General features: G+C 33.9%; 1 protein-coding gene across 5 annotated transcripts in view; it reads left to right on the top strand.

The window, feature by feature from the left end:
- The window catches only part of PLCB4 (phospholipase C beta 4), a 477,498-nt gene that overhangs the window by 369,479 nt on the left and 85,798 nt on the right, over positions 1 to 22,221 (top strand). For all 5 annotated transcript variants that reach the window (XM_051975941.1, XM_051975940.1, XM_051975939.1 and 2 more), the window contains 6 exons: positions 4,492 to 4,600; positions 12,469 to 12,679; positions 13,440 to 13,533; positions 15,998 to 16,077; positions 16,730 to 16,814; positions 22,011 to 22,101. In XM_051975941.1, coding sequence (XP_051831901.1) covers positions 4,492 to 4,600; positions 12,469 to 12,679; positions 13,440 to 13,533; positions 15,998 to 16,077; positions 16,730 to 16,814; positions 22,011 to 22,101 — 670 coding nt within the window. The remainder of the gene's footprint in view (positions 1 to 4,491; positions 4,601 to 12,468; positions 12,680 to 13,439; positions 13,534 to 15,997; positions 16,078 to 16,729; positions 16,815 to 22,010; positions 22,102 to 22,221) is intronic.

The raw sequence follows: 22,221 nt of genomic DNA, 5'->3' as shown, positions 1-22,221 counted from the left end.
ATCAATATATGCTAATATTCTATTTATGTTGTCCTGTTCTTGCATTTTGAATCATTAATAATCAAAGTATTATTAAGGTGGGCCAAAAAACATATTCCCTTGTAATGAGTAGATAGTAGGATGGAAAAGAGGAAGTCTGATGTCTGTTAACTTACTGCATTTGGAAAAATGTACTTCATGGCTTCAAAGCAATGACTAGACATTTCTTATATCTTACTTAGAATTCCATGTTTCTGAATAAGAACCATTACTAATGTTGTATATACATATTTAACTTTCCAAGAGCCCTTACTTGTTGCTTTATTTTCTTTAGTGTACATTTAATTTTGAAAGTCTAAGCCATAAAACAGTTTTGAAAATATACTCTTCATTTCTGTAGTCATTTGGTTGACTTTCTTCTACATTCTATCATAATAGTTAAAACTATTTACTTCTTTTAAATACTTTCTCTATCTTTCTTCCACTTGACTCCTATAGAGAGAAAGGAAACGCCTTGAATTTGAGTAATGAAAATGATGGATTCAATTCAGTACCAAGTTTTCTCTAGTTGCTAATATTATACAGTGTTTATATACAACTATGTTGATAAATATGATTGCTTCAGTTCAGCCATCATTTTTGAAAGTTGTGTTATAAATAACATTATATAGCTGTAAGTCAAATACAAACATTCTGCTATTTGTCATCTTTACTAAAGAGGTGAATCAGATGGGGAAGTAATTTAGCCAATGGCATCCAACCATTTCAGGCTAATAAATTTTGTCATAGATAAATATTTGGCTCTTCTATGATGGCTTAAGGAAAGTTCTCTTTGCCTTTATTATTGAAATAACAAAGTCCAGGTTGATAAAACTTGCAGAAAGTATTGACAAAAGCTCCAATTTATTTACTTAATCAAGACCACAACATTGTCATTTCTGATCATATAACCAAATAATAATTTTAAGTCATTTAGTTACAAACTCAAATATATTACTAATAAATAATCAAATTGACTGTTTTTGGTTCTGTTTTTCCCTCTCTGTTTTTAATCCTCAAATAAAGATACTAATGAGTACAGAAATGGACAAAAGTCTTGAAATAAGAGAACAATGATTGGAATATTGAGTGGCCTAAGAAATCAAGAGTTAGTTATATTGATTATATTGAGAATAAAAAGCAAGTAGCCACTAGTGTGAAGAGACCTTAACTGGCTATTTTAAATAGTCACAAAGTTTTATTCCTGGAATGGAATTTAAGTACCAATTAGAATAGATGAGTCATGTAATAGATAATCTAATAGAACAGAAGTAATTAGATACTATACCTGGAAAATAGTTTAGAGAGTATCTAGTTCAGAACACACACACACTAAAATGAGGAAAACTAATTCCAAAGAAGTTGAGCAATATGCCCTGGCATATATAGCTAGCTAGTAGTGTCAGAACAACGTCTGAAATCTAAACCCACACCAGCTCAACCTCATGTGTGACATTGAACTGGAACAAACATTGCTACTTAATAGGACACAATGTAGTGCTTTGTGAACATTAAATTTTATAATAGACTATTGTTAATATTTTAATTACTGGCAGCTGCCAGGACAGTGACAAAAATTAAAATGTCAGCAGTTTTTTTAAAGAAAATAGTAACAGGATACATATATTAGCTTACCTAGCAGTGTACCTAGCATGCAATCAGTGATTAATAAATAATTGTTGCATATCAATTCTAAAGAAAATTTCTTGACATTTAACAGTTGTTGTTCTAAATGAATGTCCATTATTGCTGGAAAGTAACCAAGTGATCATGAGATTGTAGCCCAGATGTTGATTTTCTTCAGGATTTTGTCTCTGAATTTTGAATCTCCATATAGACCTGATGCTGAAGGATTCAAGTAAAAATATCATAAATTGCATTTGACAGTAATAGCCAAGAGATGTTAAGTCTCTCACTGAGAAAAGAAATACATTGACATATATTATCATATTATAAGGACTTTATTATCAATTGCCAGAAAATTTGAAACTATGTATTAAATAATCTTTCAAGTACCATTTTTAATTTTTTGGCAGAGTTTCTTTAATTTCATCTCCATTCTCCCTGTATATACAATGAGACATTAGGTTATACATTAAGTCATTGGCATTCCTTATGCTAATATTAATGCCTAAACTTTACTAATAACAATTAGCTTTATTTGCATTTTATTATATAGTTTGTGGAGTGATTTCATACCTGTTGCCTCATTTGCTTCTTCTAATACCTCTATGAGATACAGCACGTATTATCATTATTCCCATTTTAGAGATGATAATAAAAGAGGGTAAGAGATTTTCTAGGTTATGAACATTGTAAGTTGCAAAACTATGATGATCCATCTTTTCTCCTGTACCTTTTCTTATTTTATAATTCTGTCTTTCTCTCTTTTTCTTAGAGCAATAAAAGGGAGCTGCTTTATATCTTCCTAATCTCTTCCCAGGCAGCTAGGTGGTGCTAGAGTCAGGAAGATTCATCTTCCGGAGTTCAAATTTGGCCTCAGACACTTACTAGCTGTGCGACCCTAGGCAAATCACTTAACTATTTGCTTCTGTTTCTTCATCTGTAAAAGGAGCTAGAGAAGGAAATGACATACCACTCCAATGTCCTTGCCCAAAAAATCCAAATAGAATCAGGAAGACTCAAGTTAGTCACAAATGAGAAAACTATACAATTCTTTTCCTTCTCCCTGCCTCTTTTTACCATCTCTCACTTTCTGCTCTCCAATCTTAAGCCATCTCTTCCATGTATTTTTAATTGGTCTTATTTTATATATAATTAATTAATTAATTAATTAGTTTAATTTTTTTTCATTTTAATGTATAAGTATCTATGTGTGTGTGCTTATACACTCACATGCATACAGAGTATTTGATAATGAACATATTACATGAATTTTACCAATATAAACAGTAAACAGACATTTAATCCTTAGCATAATGCAAAAAGGCAACTATGCTCTTTATATAACCACAGCCACAATCATTTTTTTCTTTTATTCATCTTCTTCATTTCCATTATTAACAGATATTAACAAGAGTACAAAGATATTAGCCATTTGATTTTTAATATAAGTTCATTTCAACTAGAAGTGAAAAGTTTATAATTCATCAGAATAATGGGCTACACAACTGCATGCCTGTGCTATATTGCTAGCTGGGAACATTGTGTATCCTGCTTATTTGACCTTTCATAGTTGTTCTCATAGTTTTGCTTCTTCTAGATGCTGCACAGATAGTGAATGGTTTTTGCTATTCTTTAGATGCTGGAGATCTGTTGCTGGTAGCAATAATTCTATGCCCCTTCATTGCATGGCCATATTGTTGTAAGCTATAATTTTTTAGACTATCAGCATGCTTCATTGGGATAAACTTTCAGAAGAGATTTTGTTGCTTCATTATGAATCAACAGTTCTGATTTTGGAAAGAGGCCAAAGACGTGCATTTTTAAAAATTGCATCAAGCGCTCTGTTGGTCACATTGTCTATCTTTAAATTATTCATTCAAGTTGGGGGCATCATGGGTGGGGTAGAAATTTCATAAACCTAAAAGTACCTTTCCCCAAGTATGTGCATATATCTGGGTAAAGAAGTGTTGCTATGGTCATACTTATTGGTGAAGTTTTGCTTGCATCTGCTTATCTGCCATGACAGTTGAATTTTGTTTTATCTTTTTTATTTATTTTATGGAGAATCAGGTACACAGTGTGCAGCCCTCAAATCTACAATGAACAAAAAAGAAGTGTAACTACCAAAAATTTTGTAAATTGAATTTTTCATTCGTCCTCTTTGAAGTTAGGCACCATTGGAAGGTTATATTGTTCCTCCCTCTATTATTAATATAGGATCAGGAGATTTTAGCCCTGAAATTGATAGGCTTTTAAATACGGGCATTCTGAGTGAACTTCAGATAATTTCCTTTAGAATGAAATGATCTTAGCTTTTTAAATGACTAAACTAGGCCCATCCTGCCAATTCACAAATGTAAATCAATGAATTATATTCTTATTTTCAGTTTTGCAATGATATTTCAGTTATGAAGTTACATTTGCAAACTTGCTCAATAGAATGAAGTTTGCTAATACTGAGCAGTCTTTTATGGAAGATTCATCCTATATCAGCATAGTAATTGATTACAGTTAAATTCTATAGATTTAGGTCTAGAATATGCATGATCATCCATGTTTTATGTCTTGCTCTAGCTTCTTAAAAACAAGACAGTATAGAATAGCTATTTTCTCTGACTCTGCTTTTCTGTATGAGAAAGTATCTTAGAAAAAACCTTTCTTTTGGAGGAAAGAAAGAAGGAAGGAAGGAAAGAAATTTTAAAAAGTATTTTGACACTTTTAAGTTACAATTGTGATACTGTACATTTCATGTATTAGAAATTTTCTATTTTGATTATAGGAAACATTCTAAGAATTTTTAATATGGCAAATACTATCATACTAAAGAGAATTATTTTCTAATCTTAGCATCAACGAGACCCTCGACTGAATGAAATTTTATTCCCATTCTATGATACAAAAAGGGCAATGCAGATAATTGAGACTTATGAGCCTGATGATGAGTTGAAGACAAAAGGTAACGAAGAAGACACATTGTTTCGTTTTGCTTTCTCTATTAAAAAAAAGCAGGAAGGTGGGAATTTATTTAAAGTAAATCATATAGATATTGGTCAAATGAATTTCTTGGTGCCAAGATTAAGTAACTTTGATTTTCAGTTTTAAATATATCACATTTCATACTAAATTAGAATTTACACCATGCTAGCCAGAGTACCATTTTAAATTCAGCATTTCATAAAATATAATGTAGAAATATTTTTCAATTGTGCATTCTCGGACTTCCGGCCAAGATGGCGGAGAGGAAGCATACTGCTGTGTAACCTCCGTGTTTTTCTCTCACTATCCATTTCATTTCATGCCTCTGAATTAATGCTCGACTGAAAAAAAACATACAATTACTTACCAAGAGAAACCATCCTTGAGACTCGTCAAGAAAGGTCTGTTTTTGCGCGAGGGCAGGGATGGTATTTAAATCGGAAGCAGTCTGCGGGCAGCAGCTGCAGCTAGAGCACAGATAGCAGCTCAGAACCGAGTAGAGCGGAGAGGGGGTGGGACGTGATCGCAGCCGTCTCTGCGGGGAGAGCTTTGCTACAGGATTAGATACTTTGCTCCTGCAGCGAGTCAGCAGCCCAGTAGAGAAGCTAAAAACACCGGGGGTGAAGAATACAGCCCCAAACAGCTGGAGTCTCTCGGGACCTGGCCACCCCTCCCCCACAGTGTCTCAGCCCGCTCGGATCTCAGAGCGCTCGGATCTCAGCGCGCAGGCGCCATAGCACAGTAGGACCCGTGCCTCATGAATACCCTGCCCCTCCCCCAAAGAAAGCAGCCTCCATTCAAGGGGTTTTTTTCCTTCTGTTTCTTTGATAGTTTGTCTTTGATAATTAGACAGAATGAGCAAGAAACTGAAAAAGAATTTAACCCTGGACAGCTTTTATACAGATAAAGAGCAGACTCCAAATCCTGAGGAGACTAAAAACAAACAGTCCCCAGGTGAATCCCCAAAGGAGGAGATCATATGTTCCTCAGCACAGATGAATCTCATGGAGGAAATTAAAAAGGCTCTCACAAGGGAGCTAGAAGAAAAATGGGAAAAGGAGAGGGAGGCTTGGGAAAAGAGCCTGGAGAAGTCAGTTAAAGAGAGAGTGGATAAAGAAACCAAATCCTTGAAAAATAGGATTGGTGAACTGGAAAACAAAATTGGCGAAATGGAAAAAAATTCCACAGAACAAAAGATCTCAATTGGACAATTAGAAAAAGATCTTTAAAAAGTGAGTGAAGAAAATACCTCACTGAAAATCAGGGTCGAACAATTGGAATTGAATGACTCAAGGAGACAAGAAGAATCAGTCAAGCAAATCCAAAAAAATCAAACAATGGAAAAGAATGTGAAATACCTTCTGGGGAAGACAACAGACCTGGAAAACAGATCCAGGAGAGACAACCTGAGAATCATCGGACTTCCAGAAAAGTATGATGAAAAAAAGAGCCTGGATACTATTTTCCAGGATATTATCAAAGAGAACTGCCCAGAAGTCATAGAAACAGAAGGTAAAATAGACATTGAAAGAATTCATCGATCCCCTACTGAAAGGGATCCTAAAATCAAAACACCAAGGAATATAGTGGCCAAATGCCAGAACCCTCAGGCAAAGGAAAAAATACTGCAAGCGGCTAGAAAAACCCAATTCAAGTATCAAGGAGCCACAATAAGGATCACCCAGGATCTGGCAGCATCCACATTAAAGGATGGAAGGGCCTGGAATATGATATTCCGAAAGGCTAAGGAACTTGGTATGCAACCAAAAATAACTTACCCAGCGAGATTGAGCATCTTTTTCCAGGGAAGAAGATGGACACTCAACGAAATAAGCGAATTTCATCTATTTCTGATGAAAAAGCCAGAACTTAACAAAAAATTTGATCTACAAGCACAGAACTCAAGAGAAATCTAAAAAGGTAAAGATTAATCTTGGGAACTATATTTCGGCTATAAAGATGTATAAAGAATACATGTATACCTTGTTCTAGAAACTAGATGTGGAAAGGACATTGTACCAGAAAAAAGGGAAAGTGGGGGTACTACATTTCATGAAGAGGCAAAGAAAACCTAGTATATCTGAGAGAAAGAATGGAGAGGGATGAATATAGTGAGTATTTTACTGCTTTCAGAATTGGCATTAAGAGAAGAATTTTAGACATATTCAATCTATGGTGAAACTTCTCCCACCTCATTGAAAAGTGAGAAGGGAAAAGTGAAAAAGGAAGGAATAAGCTAAGTAGAAGGGAATACGGTAACTGGGAGGGAAAGGGGCAAGTTGGGGGGGGAACTCTAAGGGGAGGGAAGGGATACTAAAAAAGGGAGGGTTGTGAGAAGCAAGGGGTGCTCACAAGCTTAATACTGGGAAGGGGGGTAAGGGAGTAAGAAGGGAGAAAAGCATAAACCGGGGTTAACAAGATGGCAAGTAATACAGAATTGGTCATTTTAACCATAAATGTGAATGGGGTAAACTCCTCTATAAAGAGGAAGCGGTTAGCAGAATGGATTAAAAGCCAGAATCCTACAATATGTTGTATACAGGAAACACACCTGAAGCGGGGTGATACATGCAGGTTAAAGGTAAAAGGTTGGAGCAAAACCTACTGTGCTTCAGGTGAAGCCAAAAAAGCAGGGGTAGCCATCCTGATCTCAGATCAAGCTAAAGCAAAAATTGATCTAATCAAAAAAGATAAGGAAGGGCACTATATCTTGCTAAAGGGTAGAATGAATAATGAAGAAGTATCTATATTAAACATATATGCACCAAGTAGTGTAGCATCTAAATTCTTAAAAGAGAAATTAAGAGAGCTGCAAGAAGAAATAGACAGTAAAACTATAATAGTGGGAGATCTCAACCTTGCACTCTCAGAATTAGATAAATCAAACCACAAAATAAATAAGAAAGAAGTCAAAGAGATAAATAGAATACTAGAAAAATTAGATATGATAGATCTCTGGAGAAAATGTAATGGGGACAGAAAGGAGTACACCTTCTTTTCAGCAGTTCATGGAACTTATACAAAAATTGACCATATATTAGGACATAAAAACCTCAAACTCAAATGCAGTAAGGCAGAAATAGTGAATGCATCCTTTTCAGACCATGATGCATTGAAAATTACATTCAATAAAAAGCCGCAGGAAAGTAGACCAAAAAAAAATTGGAAACTAAATAATCTCATACTAAAGAATGATTGGGTGAAACAGCAAATTATAGACATAATTAATAACTTCATCCAAGAAAACGATAATAATGAGACATCATACCAAAATGTATGGGATGCAGCCAAAGCGGTAATAAGGGGAAATCTCATATCTCTAGAGGCCTATTTGTATAAAATAGAGAAAGAGAAGGTCAATGAATTGGGCTTGCAACTAAAAATGCTAGAAAAGGAACAAATTAAAAACCCCCAGTCAAACACTAAACTTGAAATTCAAAAAATAAAAGGAGAGATCAATAAAATTGAAAGTAAAAAAACTATTGAATTAATTAATAAAACTAAGAGTTGGTTCTATGAAAAAACCAACAAAATAGACAAACCCTTAGTAAATCTGATTAAAAAAGGAAAGAGGAAAATCAAATTGTTAGTCTTAAAAATGAAAAGGGAGAACTCACCACTAACGAAGAGGAAATTAGAGCAATAATTAGGAGTTACTTTGCCCAACTTTATGCCAATAAATTCGACAACTTAAATGAAATAGAAGAATACCTCCAAAAATATAGCTTGCCTAAACTAACAGAGGAAGAAGTAAATATCCTAAACACTCCTATCTCAGAAAAAGAAATAGAACAATCAATAAACTCCCTAAGAAAAAAACCCCAGGACCAGATGGATTTACATCTGAATTCTATCAAACATTTAAAGATCAATTAACTCCAATGCTAAATAAACTATTTGAAGAAGTAGGGATTGAAGGAGTCCTACCAAACTCCTTTTATGACACAGATATGGTACTGATACCTAAACCAGGTAGGCTGAAAACAGAGAAAGAAAATTATAGACCAATCTCCCTAATGAATATTGATGCTAAAATCTTAAATAAAATATTAGCAAAAAGATTACAGAAAATCATCCCCAGGATAATACACTATGACCAAGTAGGATTTATACCAGGAATGCAGGGCTGGTTCAATATTAGGAAAACTATTAACATAATTGACTATATCAACAACCAACCAAACAAAAACCATATGATCATCTCAATAGATGCAGAAAAAGCATTTGATAAAATCCAACAGCCATTCCTAATAAAAACACTTGAGAGCATAGGAATAAAAGGACTTTTCCTTAAAATAGTTAGGGGCATATATTTTAAACCTTCAGTAAGCATCATATGCAATGGGGAAAAACTAGAACCTTTCCCAGTAAGATCTGGAGTGAAACAAGGCTGCCCACTATCACCATTATTATTCAATATTGTATTAGAAACACTAGCCTCTGCAATAAGAGTCGAGAAAGAGATTAAAGGAATTAGAGTAGGCAATGAGGAAACCAAACTATCACTCTTTGCAGATGATATGATGGTATACCTAGAAAACCCCAGAGATTCTACTAAAAAGCTATTAGAAATAATTCATAATTTTAGCAAAGTAGCAGGATACAAAATAAATCCCCATAAATCCTCAGCATTCTTATACACCACCAACAAAATCCAAGAGCAAGAGATACAAAGAGAAATTCCATTCAAAATAACTGTTGATAGCATAAAATATTTGGGAATCTACCTACCAAAGGAAAGTCAGGAATTATATGAGCAAAATTACAAAAAAGTTTTCACACAAATAAAGTCAGACTTAAATAATTGGAAAAATATCAAGTGCTCTTGGATAGGCCGAGCGAATATAATAAAGATGACAATACTCCCTAAACTAATCTATTTATTTAGTGCTATACCAATCAGACTTCCAAGAAAATATTTTAATGATTTAGAAAAAATAACAACAAAATTCATATGGAACAATAAAAAGTCGAGAATCTCAAGGGAATTAATGAAAAAAAAATCAAATGAAGGTGGCCTAGCTGTACCTGATCTAAAATTATATTATAAAGCAGCAGTCACCAAAACCATTTGGTATTGGCTTAGAAATAGATTAGTTGATCAGTGGAAAAGGTTAGGTTCACAAGACAGAATAGTCAACTATAGCAATCTAGTGTTTGACAAACCCAAAGATTCTAAATTTTGGGATAAGATTTCATTATTTGATAAAAACTGCTGGGATAATTGGAAATTAGTATGGCAGAAATTAGGCAAGGACCCACACTTAACACCACATACCAAGATAAGATCAAAATGGGTCCATGACCTAGGCATAAAGAACGAGATTATAAATAAATTAGAGGAACATAGGATAGTTTATCTCTCAGACTTGTGGAGGAGAAAGAAATTTGTGACCAAAGATGAACTAGAGACCATTACCGATCACAAAATAGAAAATTTTGATTATATCAAATTAAAAAGCCTTTGTACAAACAGAACGAATGCAAACAAGATTAGTAGGGAAGCAACAAACTGGGAAAACATCTTTACAATTAAAGGTTCTGATAAAGGCCTCATTTCCAAAATATATAGAGAACTGACTCAAATTTATAAAAAAATCAAGCCATTCTCCAATTGATAAATGGTCAAAGGATATGAACAGACCATTTTCAGATGAAGAAATTGAAACTATTACCACTCACATGAAAGAGTGTTCCAAATCACTATTGATCAGAGAAATGCAAATTAAGACAACTCTGAGATATCACTACACACCTGTCAGGTTGGCTAAGATGACAGGAAAAAATAATGATGAATGTTGGAGGGGATGCGGGAAAACGGGGACACTGATGTATTGTTGGTGGAGTTGTGAACGAATCCAGCCATTCTGGAGAGCAATCTGGAATTATGCCCAAAAAGTTATCAAACTGTGCATACCCTTTGATCCAGCAGTGTTTCTATTGGGCCTATACCCCAAAGAGATACTAAAAAAGGGAAAGGGACCTGTATGTGCCAAAATGTTTGTAGCAGCCCTGTTTGTAGTGGCTAGAAACTGGAAAATGAATGGATGCCCATCAATTGGAGAATGGCTGGGTAAATTGTGGTATATGAATGTTATGGAATATTATTGCTCTGTAAGGAATGACCAGCAGGATGAATACAGAGAGGCTTGGAGAGACTTACACGGACTGATGCTAAGTGAGATGAGCAGAACCAAGAGATCATTATACACTTCGACAACGATATTGTATGAGGATGTATTCTGATGGAAGTGGATTTCTCTGACAAAGAGACTTAACTGAGTTTCATTGGATAAATGATGGACAGAAACAGCTACACCCAAAGAAGGAACACTGGGAAATGAATGTGAACTATTTGATTTTTGATTTTCTTCCTGAGTTATTTTTACCTTCTGAATCCAATTCTCCCTGTGCAGCGGGAGAACTGTTCGGTTCTGCAAATATGTATTGTATCTAGGATATACTGCAACATATTTAACATATATAGGACTGCTTGCCATCTTGGGGGGGGGAGGAAGGGAGGGGAAAAAACGAAACATAAGTGATTGCAAGGGATAATGCTGTGTAAAAATTATCCTGGCATGGATTCTATCAATACAAAGTTATTATTAAATAAAATTAAATTTTCAAAAAAAAAAAGAGAGATTTACTAAAAAAAAAAAATTGTGCATTCTCATATTTAAAATACAACATACTAAAGATCGACAAAAGTTAAATACATATTTTTTTATTTCAGAGCTTTGAAAGGAATTATTATAAAACTGAATATAAAGATAGCATCAATACGATAGAAATTATCCATATAAATACCATTTAAATTTATACTATGACTCATTCCTCAAATTTTGTGCTTGTAAAAAAAGTTGAGAGCAATTGATACAAGTCTCTTGATTATTCAGAGATTACATAAGCTAATTTGCACATCATATGAATCCATAATATTTGATCAACAATCTTTCATTAAATATCTTCTATGTTTCAAAAACAGACCCTGGGGATACAAGTACAAAGTATAAAATACAAAGAATGCAATTCCTACTACCAACAAATGTAATGTCCGGGCTAGCTCTCTGGAAGACCTCCTGATCAGCCCGAATTCTTAGTCTTTAGGTGAAGAAGTAAAGGAGGCAGGAGAGCTACCATGTGGCTGGTCAAAGATGGAGTCTGGAATCTGGAGTCTGGAGCTTCTCTGTGTCTGGGGCTGACAGCTGTGGCGGAGAGAGTCTTCTATGTCTGAGACTCCCTTAAATACCTCAGTACGATAACATCAGTACAGCACACTAAGCACACATAATCATGACATCACCATAGAGAACCATTATCTCACACTGAGTAGGTGCTGAACCACAAGCACCATTCTGTCCTTGATTCAAGTATACCTCTTCAGAATTCCAGCCTTCTACAAACAAGCTTTTGGTTTCTTGCTCTAAGGGGCATTTTTCTGTGCCCCTATGTTGTACCCTGGAAGAGCTTATGTTCTACAGGATAAAACAACTTATTCCCATATAGAAAGTGCATACATAGCAATTATGGGAAAATGAGAGAAGGGCAATGTCAACTGGGAGAATTGGTATTTGGACAGGGTTTCTGCCTATTTGCATGAGACATTATGAAGTTAGCATTTTTTTTAATATACTTTCTTGTCAACTCTTCCTCCAAAACTGTCTTTATGGAATGAAGACTCTTTAGAAAAAGATTAAATTTACACCCTCACTGTTTCAAGCTTCCTTTAGTTTCTGTGACTGAAACAGGGAGTCTCAATCTATTGGGATATTTATGATTTAACATTTCCTACATCCTCTATAAATGTGAAAGGTTATATAAGCTTTTTATTTTCTTTGTTTTTAGGACTCATATCCAGTGACGGGTTTTGCAGATATCTGATGTCTGATGAAAATGCGCCAGTCTTCCTTGACCGCCTGGAACTTTACCAAGAAATGGATCATCCTTTGGCCCACTACTTTATCAGTTCTTCCCATAACACATATCTCACAGGACGTCAATTTGGTGGGAAATCTTCGGTGGAAATGTACAGACAAATCCTCTTAGCTGGATGCAGGTTGGTGAGCTAAAGTCATTGTTTTATCTCAGTATTATATGTTTATATTCAATCCATCCTAGTCTCCTGAAAAGACATATACAGTTATCTCTTCCACATCATGACTTTCTCCATCATGATTTCAATATATTGTGGATAAGCATAAGAAATTAAATAGGATTTTAAGGGGAGTTTTTTTCAAAGCTATGTAACTCTGAGCAAGACACTTAGCCTCTGTTTTCCTCAATTTCTTCAGTTGTCAAATGGAAATAATGATAGCACCTACCACATGGATTTATGAAGATCAAGTGAGATAATATTTGGAAACTGCTTAATAGGGTGCATGACATAGAGTAGACTATGACATTTCTCCCTTTTCCTCCTTATAAATATAAATATAACTTTAGCCTCCACTAATAGATATCATAAGTATTAGAATAATAGATAGCTAAGTAAGAAATTAGTCTATTAAATGATCCAAAATGACCCCCATAAGATTAAAAACTCTTCATTTATATCTCATTTTACACATATTAGATGATGAAATTATTTAGTATTTGTGATGAAAATACAAGGGGATATAATATTTCATATACTGTAAACATGCTATAGAATCAAAGTAAGTTACATTAGAAAAAGTTTTAGATAGTACATCTTATTTAAGATAATTTTAGTAATTCATTCCTTTTCTAGTGCTACAAGAAAATGATGCACTTTAAAGTTTTTGCATGTCCTCTTTTACTTAAAAGATTAAATATTTGTCATTTTATTGTGTTCTTAGATGCGTTGAGCTAGATTGCTGGGATGGGAAAGGTGAAGATCAAGAACCAATAATAACTCATGGAAAAGCAATGTGTACAGATATTCTTTTTAAGGTAAGATGGAAAATGTGCCTGTATCTAAGGGCAGGAGTTCATGAACTGGAGTCCATAAACTTTTTTAATGTTTTCTTATTCGGTAATCATATTTCAGTATAATTGGTTTCCTTTGAAATCTTATGTATTTTATTTTGAATATTTAAAAACATTCTGAGAAAGTATCCTTGACACACAAAAAGATTATTTTTTATTTTATCATTTTTTTTGTATCTTTTTTTGTCTTTTTTTATTGTATCATTCTGCCAACAAAAACTACAATTGTCATTCCTTCCTAGCTAAGACAGAACAAGAATTTGAAATTTTGTATGGTGAAATAGTAAAGACAAATATTTGTATTGAGGTGGTGGGTTTTTTTAACCTTTTTACTATTCATCCTTCTTGTTTTGAGAAAGTCAGGAACAATGTCTTATTCTCAGAAATTCATCTTCACATTCCTTTTTTTCTGTTTTAAAGTAGTAACTATCTCACAGCTAAATCCACCTTGTTCTTTAAAAAAATCACTCAAGAGTCAGATGGAATATTTATTTTTATATCTCTTGGTATTAAAGAAGCAAGTAACTAAGGTCATTTTTGCATTGACCAAGATGAAGAAAGCTGGGCCTAGGATGCACAGTAGAACTACACATTCCTTTCCTTAGATCAAAGGTGCTTAAGTCCAAAATTAGAAAATTAAAACAAAAGAAAATCAAAGATATAAAAACCACTTTTCAATTACTTTTAGCATACTTCACATCTCACAAACATTCATAATATAGTAATACAAATTAAATTTGTAAAGCAATATTCATTTAAAGCAATAATGAATTGCTGAGGAAAAAGATATATTAGTAATAACATCTAGATTAAAGTTCTCTTTTTACTGTTTGCTGAAAGGAAAATAAAAAATTAATGGAGATTGAAAGATGTTATCAGACTAGAACCTACATAACTGAATTAATTCTACCCTTTTTTCAGTCACATTTCTCATAATTGGTTACAAATTAGAAATATCAAGAAGAAATGTGTCATATAAGTAAATATAGTAGGTGCAAATTATTCAGAATCAATAATTCAGTCAATAAACATTTATTAAGTGCTTACAATGTGCCAGGTGGTATGCTAAGCCCTCAGGATATAAAGAAAAGCAGAAAACACTCCCTGCTGTCAAGGAGCTCATAGTCTAAGGAGAAGAATAAAATACTGTTATAAATAGTTAAGCTCTCTGTTTAACTCTTTTATTTGAAATAATCAGCAAAGATAATGTACTGTAATTAAAAGGGATTAAGAAAGGATTCCTGTAAAAGGAGGAGCTTCTGATGGAACTTGAAGGAAGCCAAGAAAGCAGGAGGTAGAGATGAGGAGGAATAACATTCTGGGTAATAATTTAAGCATTTTTGAGAGCAGGAAATTTTTTTCTCTTTTTTCTACCTTCACATGATATTTAGTTCAGTTCTGTGTATTCAATAAATGCCACTATCAACTGATCAGCAAAAGCAGATTGTATTTACAAAGTGAATACCAACTTTAAAATAGCTTTTGTTACAGGTGAAAATACTACCATTCTGTCCTTTGAAAATCCCTGAAGATAGATGGTCCATTCATTTCTTTCTGCTTCTGCCTCTTTCTTTTTGAAATGAATTTTATTGGATACATAGAAAAGACATCAATAAAACTTAATGATTTCATACTGTGTGGCCAGCATTCCTTCTACAAGAAGTCTCCCCTAACCCTTCTTAATTCCAATTCTTCCTTCTATTAATCATCACCTATTTATCACCTTGCTTTATACATTCTAGTTTGTGAATTGTCTCCCCCATTAGACTATAAGTTCCTTGAGGGCAGGGACTGTCTATTGTCTTTTTTTAATATCCCTAGAGCTTAACACAATATATGTACTATGGTACATAGTAGGCACTTAATAGACATTTATAGATTGGTTGATTATACACTGTCCTTACTCTTACAGTGTTTAAAATCTGGTTGGAGAGGTAAAGTTGGCACACATAAAATAACTAAAAATAAAATTAAATTGTGTGGCTCTAACTATGATTGTACAAAGTAGTTCAGTTGAGAGATCATGGCAAGGAATCCAAGTAGAAACAAAGAAAAACGAAATGACATTCTTGATTGAGGAGCATGAAACTCAAAATTTTTTCATCTATAGTCTTCTATTTATCACAGTAGAGTAATTCAGGTTATTTATTCAACTGTAATTGAACAACGAGAACATTTTACAATGATTGACAAGGACTGCTTTGACACAGCACATAATGATGGAGATATTTGACAGCTAAATGGGTAGTTTGATGAATGCATTCATTTGTTCCAGTTTTTTTTTTTTTTAATTGAACAGTTACTAAGTATGTACAATACTCTGCCAGGTACTGAGAAGAATACTCCCTCCCCAATATGTAAAACCTTATCTGTAAGTACCTGAAAAGCTCTGGTCTTCCTACTCATTAACTCTGTTTGTCTTTTAAAGGATGTGATTCAAGCCATCAAGGAAACAGCTTTTGTCACATCAGAATATCCTGTCATTCTGTCCTTTGAAAATCACTGCAGGTAAAGTGATCCATTCATTTCTTTCTACACCTGCCTTTGTAATGAATGACAAACCAGATGCTTTTTTTTGTCCTAAACCATAAAAACCAATAAAAATTGATGTAATTTTCTGTATATTATGTTAGGTATTAAAAAAAGTTTCCAAGTCATTTTAGGATAGTTCAAACATTTACCCCAAAAAAGATTAAAACCTGGGATACATTCCTATGATTACTTTTAATTTAGAGATGTGACAGCATCAATTCAATGTGTATTTATTAAACCCATCTATCTTGTGCTCAGTCCATAATTTGGGGTTTATAAAGATAGTTTTCAGGAAGCTCACAATTTAATTGGGGACAAAGGGAGGGGAAGAAGAGGTCTATACATAAATAGATATCCTGTAAGGGAGAGTGAGATAAGTGCAAAGCAGAGGTCCAAGCAAAGTGCTAAGAAAAACTGGAGGACATTTTTAGCTAACCTCATCAATTTTTATAAGCTGCTTTCTGATTATTTTTATATGATATTTTTAAAAAATACTTTTAATATAAACATCAAGAGAATGGTCATGCATTATGCAGAAAGTATATTTGAATTCTATGGGGATGAATTTTTTGATTTCTATAATTGTTAATAAGTGTTTGAATTTGACAATTACAATTATTTCCCTTAGCAAATATCAACAGTACAAGATGTCCAAGTATTGTGAAGATCTATTTGGAGATCTCCTGTTGAAACAAGCACTTGAATCACATCCAGTATGTATTTTTAGCAGACCATTTTTCTAGCTTAAATGGATTTGTTTTGAAATGCATTTCTAAAGAGTCAAGTAGGAACTTCAGACCAATAGAGAAGATTTCCATATTTATGTAATATAATGTTTTAGGGGCAAATGGCTGCTTAATCATAATAGAGTGGGGTCAAGATAGACAGAAATAAAATGAACCTTAAGCTCAATTTAATTTTGTCATTCCCTAGGACCTTGTAGTTATTTGGCCTTCTCTTTGAAAATGTAATAAAGTAGCTATGGATAGGCAAAAGGTCCACAATATGGTTTCATGAAATTGAGCTCAGTTAATAGACCTTAATTCAAAACTAACCAGCTCTCTCATTTTGCATCAGTCACTTAAATTCTCTGAAGCTGGTTTTCTCATCAGTAAAATGAGAGTGATAAATAGCTACCATATTCATTTCATCAAATGGTATCAAAATCAAATGTCAACTTATATAAAATATCATTAAAGAAGTTAAAACATTGTTTAAATGTAAAGTATTATTATTCTTTCCTTGAGCAATAAAAAGTATTTATTAAGAGACCACAAAAGAGCAATTTTGATTTACAGGAGAAAAACACATAGTTAATACTGAAATTAGGAATGAACATTCAGGGAGGCAGTTTATATTTAATTCAGACTTAGTTTTCAAAATGAGCTTCAGAAATCAATAGGCTTCAAGAAATTATCTTTAATTAAGCAAAATTACTTGGCCAAATCTCAAATTATTATTTAAGCCTAAATCTACAACCTTGCCTCCTTCTGTTTTTTTCCTTATTATCAAAAGTTTTAAGAAAATGTGAATGAACTTGCATTAATTATACTAATCCTGCATGTACATATTGCGAAATTAATTTTATAGGTATAAGACACTGGATAGTTCAGGCCTAAAGATCTACTTTAGTGCCTGAATTGTGTAGCCTGATTTTTGACGCTGAACAGCTTATCCAGATGATTATAGATTTGCTAATTTACTTGATAGTCTAGCAGGGGTCCTCAAACTACGGCCTGCTGGCCAGATGTGGCAGCTGAGGATGATTATCCCCCTCGCCCAGGGATATGAAGTTTCTTTATTTAAAGACCCACAAAACAAAGTTTTTGTTTTTACTATAGTCCAGCCTTCCAACAGTCTGAGGGACAGTGAACTGGCCCCCTATTTAAAAACTTTGAGAACCCCTGTCACTCTAGAGGTTCTTGATACTGAGATGGAGAGATGATTTCATCAATTTGGCTACTCCTACCATTCATTCAAATAACAATCTATCCATCCTTTCTTATCATGTGTATGTTTTTTCTATCTTTTCCAGTAAATTCTTCATAAAAGGATCTAACAATCATTGAAGGCCTTTTCCTGGATCTTTTGTGTAAAACTCAGACTATCTTTTGGTTATCCCTCACTCTTGATACTTGACTGACCTATCTTCTTTTTGTTTATACATGCCTTTGGTGCCATGTCTTATTCCGTTTATCTCACACACCTCATCATCAGGAACTTGCCACAATCTTCTTACACTCAGTGTTTTTGTTTTTCTATTACTTCTGGGTAATCTGGAATTTTGAGTCTTCTAAGGCACTTTATGACTAAGGCTCTCTTGCCTTAGAACAACAACGGAAGAATAATGACGGTAAAAGAATCATCTCTGGCAGCAAAGTAAAACTTGTAGTTCTTGAAAGTACAATGCAGTTTCCCAAATTTTATCCAGGGTTATTTCTTCCTTCTCCTATTCAGGCCCAGTTCATTGTTCATCAGCAGTACTCACTGAAGATGAATGTAATCACTTTGGATTTTCCCTAAGAACAATTTCACAGAATACATAAGTAAAGTAGAAATAAAAAATACAAAGATGAAATATTAATTTTCCTTACAACTTATTCCCTGAGTTTCATTCATAAATAGAATCACTTATAATTCTTAGTTTCATGATAGGGCCAGAACACTCATTCTTATAGAAAAACTAAGAGATTTTTGCATTTCATTTATTGTCATAAAACAAGAATTATTCATTAAGCACATAAACACAAGGTCCTATGATAATCACTGGATTTAAAAAAAAAAATTTCAAACATCCCTTACCTTTAGGGATCTCACAATCCAAATGGGGAGATAAGAACACATAGATATATCTGCCAGTAGTATGTAAGAGTATATTATATGTTAAATTCCAAATGAGTAATATGAAGATTCTGAGGCTGAAAGGATCACCATAGCCAATTGGAGAAAGACATAAAATAAGAAATGGGTACTTAGAGGAAAGTTTGAATAAAAAAGAGAGAAAGGGAAGGATAAATATATAAGGATAAGGATAAAGAGAGTTCATTTGGCTATTTCAATAAGAAAAGAGAAATATAGAACTCTTTCCCTGAAGGTAGAAATGATTAGAGTAAAAGTAGAGTTTGTCTTTTAATAGTCCAGCTAACTCCTTTAGTTTTCCATTTTTTCATGGCATGTAGATACACACTAATCATAATTAGTATTATGAGTGCCTTCTAACAGACACACCTATCCACTGTGTAAGACAGGTGATGACAATAATCAAAGTGTCCATGTCAGAAAAGAGTTTTGGGGGCCCCACCAGCTCATTATCTTGTAATTGGACTCAAAGAGCTTGAGAAAGGCAAGTCTGTCCTATTAATTATCATAAGATTATCAAGTTTACAACAAAATAAAAGTCTAGATATTTTTCTCTTCCTTCTCCATGAACTATTAATATCAATCTCTTACAGGCAAATCCTAAGATTTTAAACTGAATTCATGCTCTTTGAAAAATCTCCTAAATAAGACATGATTTTCCAGAGTCTTAAGAAATTAGACTAGGGCTAAACATTCATTATGTTAGTTGCCAGAAGGGATGGCTACCTAGTTTTCAATTCTGAACTATAGTTTAAGAAACACTATGATTTTGACTACTGATGACACAGGATAAGGAAAATAGATGATAACTCTTTCTACTGCCATCTAGTGGAAAAATTATGTGTAATGTAGTAGGAGCTCAGAATCATAGGCTCTGAGGAGGCAAGGTCCTCAGGAATTTGAGCCAGTAAAAAACTCAGCCCAACCCCTTTTATCCTACAGATAAAGAAACTGGGAGACAGAGGTCAAGTAGCATTCTCGAGAAGATACATTAGCCAAGATAGGATTAGAATTAAAGCCCTTTGAGAGCAAATTCAAGATGCTTTCCACTGTATGTTCTGTTACTCAATTAAAATCAGGGAGTTAAAAAATCAAGAGACCAAGAGTAATTTAGATTTTCAACCAGACTGACAGTAGAGTAATGAAATCTAAGCCAATTTATATATGAAAAATTTATTCTACTGTATACCCTATAAGTGGTTATTCAACTTCTCCTTGAAAACTTTCAATGAGGAGGCTTCCAATACTTGTCAAAGCAGCCTGTTCCACTTAAGGATAACTCTAATGGTAGGAAGTTTTTAATTATAGCAGGCTTAAAGCTATTTCATCAACTTCCACCTGTTACGTATGCCCTTTGGAGCTAAGGAGAACAGATAGAGAAAGAATGTACAGTATTATATAATATATAATATGCCATAATATAAGATAGCACAATATAATTTATAGATGTAGTTTATGTAAATATGTAATATATAATATTGCATAAAGCATTTATATCAAGATATCCACTCTTCCATTTAACAATTCTTCAAATGTTTGAAAACAGATTTGTCATCTTCTCTCCCCACCACTCCCAAGTCTACAGGCTAAACACACCTAATTCCTTCAAAGTCCTCTGTATGACTTTCCTAATGTAGAGCATGAAGAATTAAATATAAAACATATACTATGTCCTTATGAGCACAAAAGTAATTATCACTTTCCTAGTTAATCTCTCTTTTATTGCAATTCTTTTGTTGTTTATTCATGTCTGACTCATTTAAGGTTTCCTTGGCAGAGATACTGGAGTGGCCATTTCCTTCTCCAGCTCATTTTATAGATGAGGAAACTGAGACCAAGAGAACTGAGTTAACTTGGCCAGAGTCACACAGCTAGTAAGCAAAGTCAGACTTGAATTAGGAAAGATGAGTCTTCTTGACTCCAGGTCCAAAACTATTATCTGAACTATCAAACTGCTCTGGGAAAGCTTTGAGACAAAGAATGGTCTCTTTTACCCAGTCAGAAAAAAAAATCCAATTTGGGAAATGAAGACCCTCAGGTTTTCTGGCCAAAACAGAAACAATTGTTATTTATATTCACTTTTTGAGTCAATCAGGGCCCAAATAATGACCAATGAGGGCTTGGCTTGGGACTTATAGTTGGCCAATCAATAAGAACTTGAACTCTAATTCTTAAAACCCAACATATTTGGGGGGATTTCAGGGATCAAAATGTCAAGTCACTACAGCATCTTAGCCAGGAAAACTCTTACTGGCATCATGAAGAGTTAAATAGGACTGAAAAATATATTAAATGGAAGTATATTAAATGGAAAAATGCTATAATAACAAGACAGCCTTTATATGCATTGTAATATGGAAAGACTACATTTAGAGAGTGGGGTTAGACAGGAAAAGGTTATTTGGTGGGGAAAATCATAGAAATGGTAAATGAAGTTATTGGTGATTAGATTAGTTAACGGGATTGACTGATATTCTATGCGAGTCTCTTCACTAGAGATCTTCCAGGAGAATCTAGATGGATCTCTTACCAGATGGGTAGCAGATAATAACAGTCATCCTTAGTTTCTTTTCCTCATAGAGTGCTGATTGATAAGTTTCCCAGAGCACGAAGTAGAATCTGATTGGAGGACTGGGATAGGGAGGGCCTGGAAGAAAGAGAAAGGACAGCTGGAACACAGAAAAAAGTGGCTGGAGTCCAGCATAGTTTATCTGAGTCCTGTTAGATAAACTTTAATCAAACTAGGCAGCTTGCTGCAGGGTGAAATCTTGGGGATCAGATAGAAAACAGAGGGTAGAATGCAGCTACATATCAAGTGGGACTCCTACTTTTTGTTCACTATTTATCCTTATTAAATTTCATGTTATTAGATTTGACTCAGTGTTTCAGCTCTTCAGTATTCTGACTGTTATCTACCTGTTAGGTACTATACTTGTTACCTTACTAATCCTTATTTTTTGCCTGAATCTGGGGGTTCTATTAATATTTGCATGAGGTGCATGATTATTGTTCAGTAGTTTATATATATATTTCTTTCTTTCATATTTTAGCTTGAACCAGGAAGACCTTTACCATCCCCTAATGACCTTAAAAGAAAAATTCTGATAAAAAACAAACGACTGAAACCTGAGGTGGAAAAAAGTAAGTCAAGTACTACTCTATGCCATTTAAAACAAATATACTGTATATGTCTGGACAAAGTTAGTGTCCAGGATGAAATATATTTTCTTCTTTTTCAGGTCACATCTTTCAAGTGTTCTT

The sequence above is a fragment of the Antechinus flavipes genome, chromosome 2, assembly GCF_016432865.1.
Source record: "Antechinus flavipes isolate AdamAnt ecotype Samford, QLD, Australia chromosome 2, AdamAnt_v2, whole genome shotgun sequence".
NCBI lineage: Eukaryota > Metazoa > Chordata > Mammalia > Dasyuromorphia > Dasyuridae > Antechinus > Antechinus flavipes.
The sequence above is the reverse complement of the archived record's forward strand: the minus strand, read 5'-3'. Positions and strand labels throughout refer to the sequence as shown.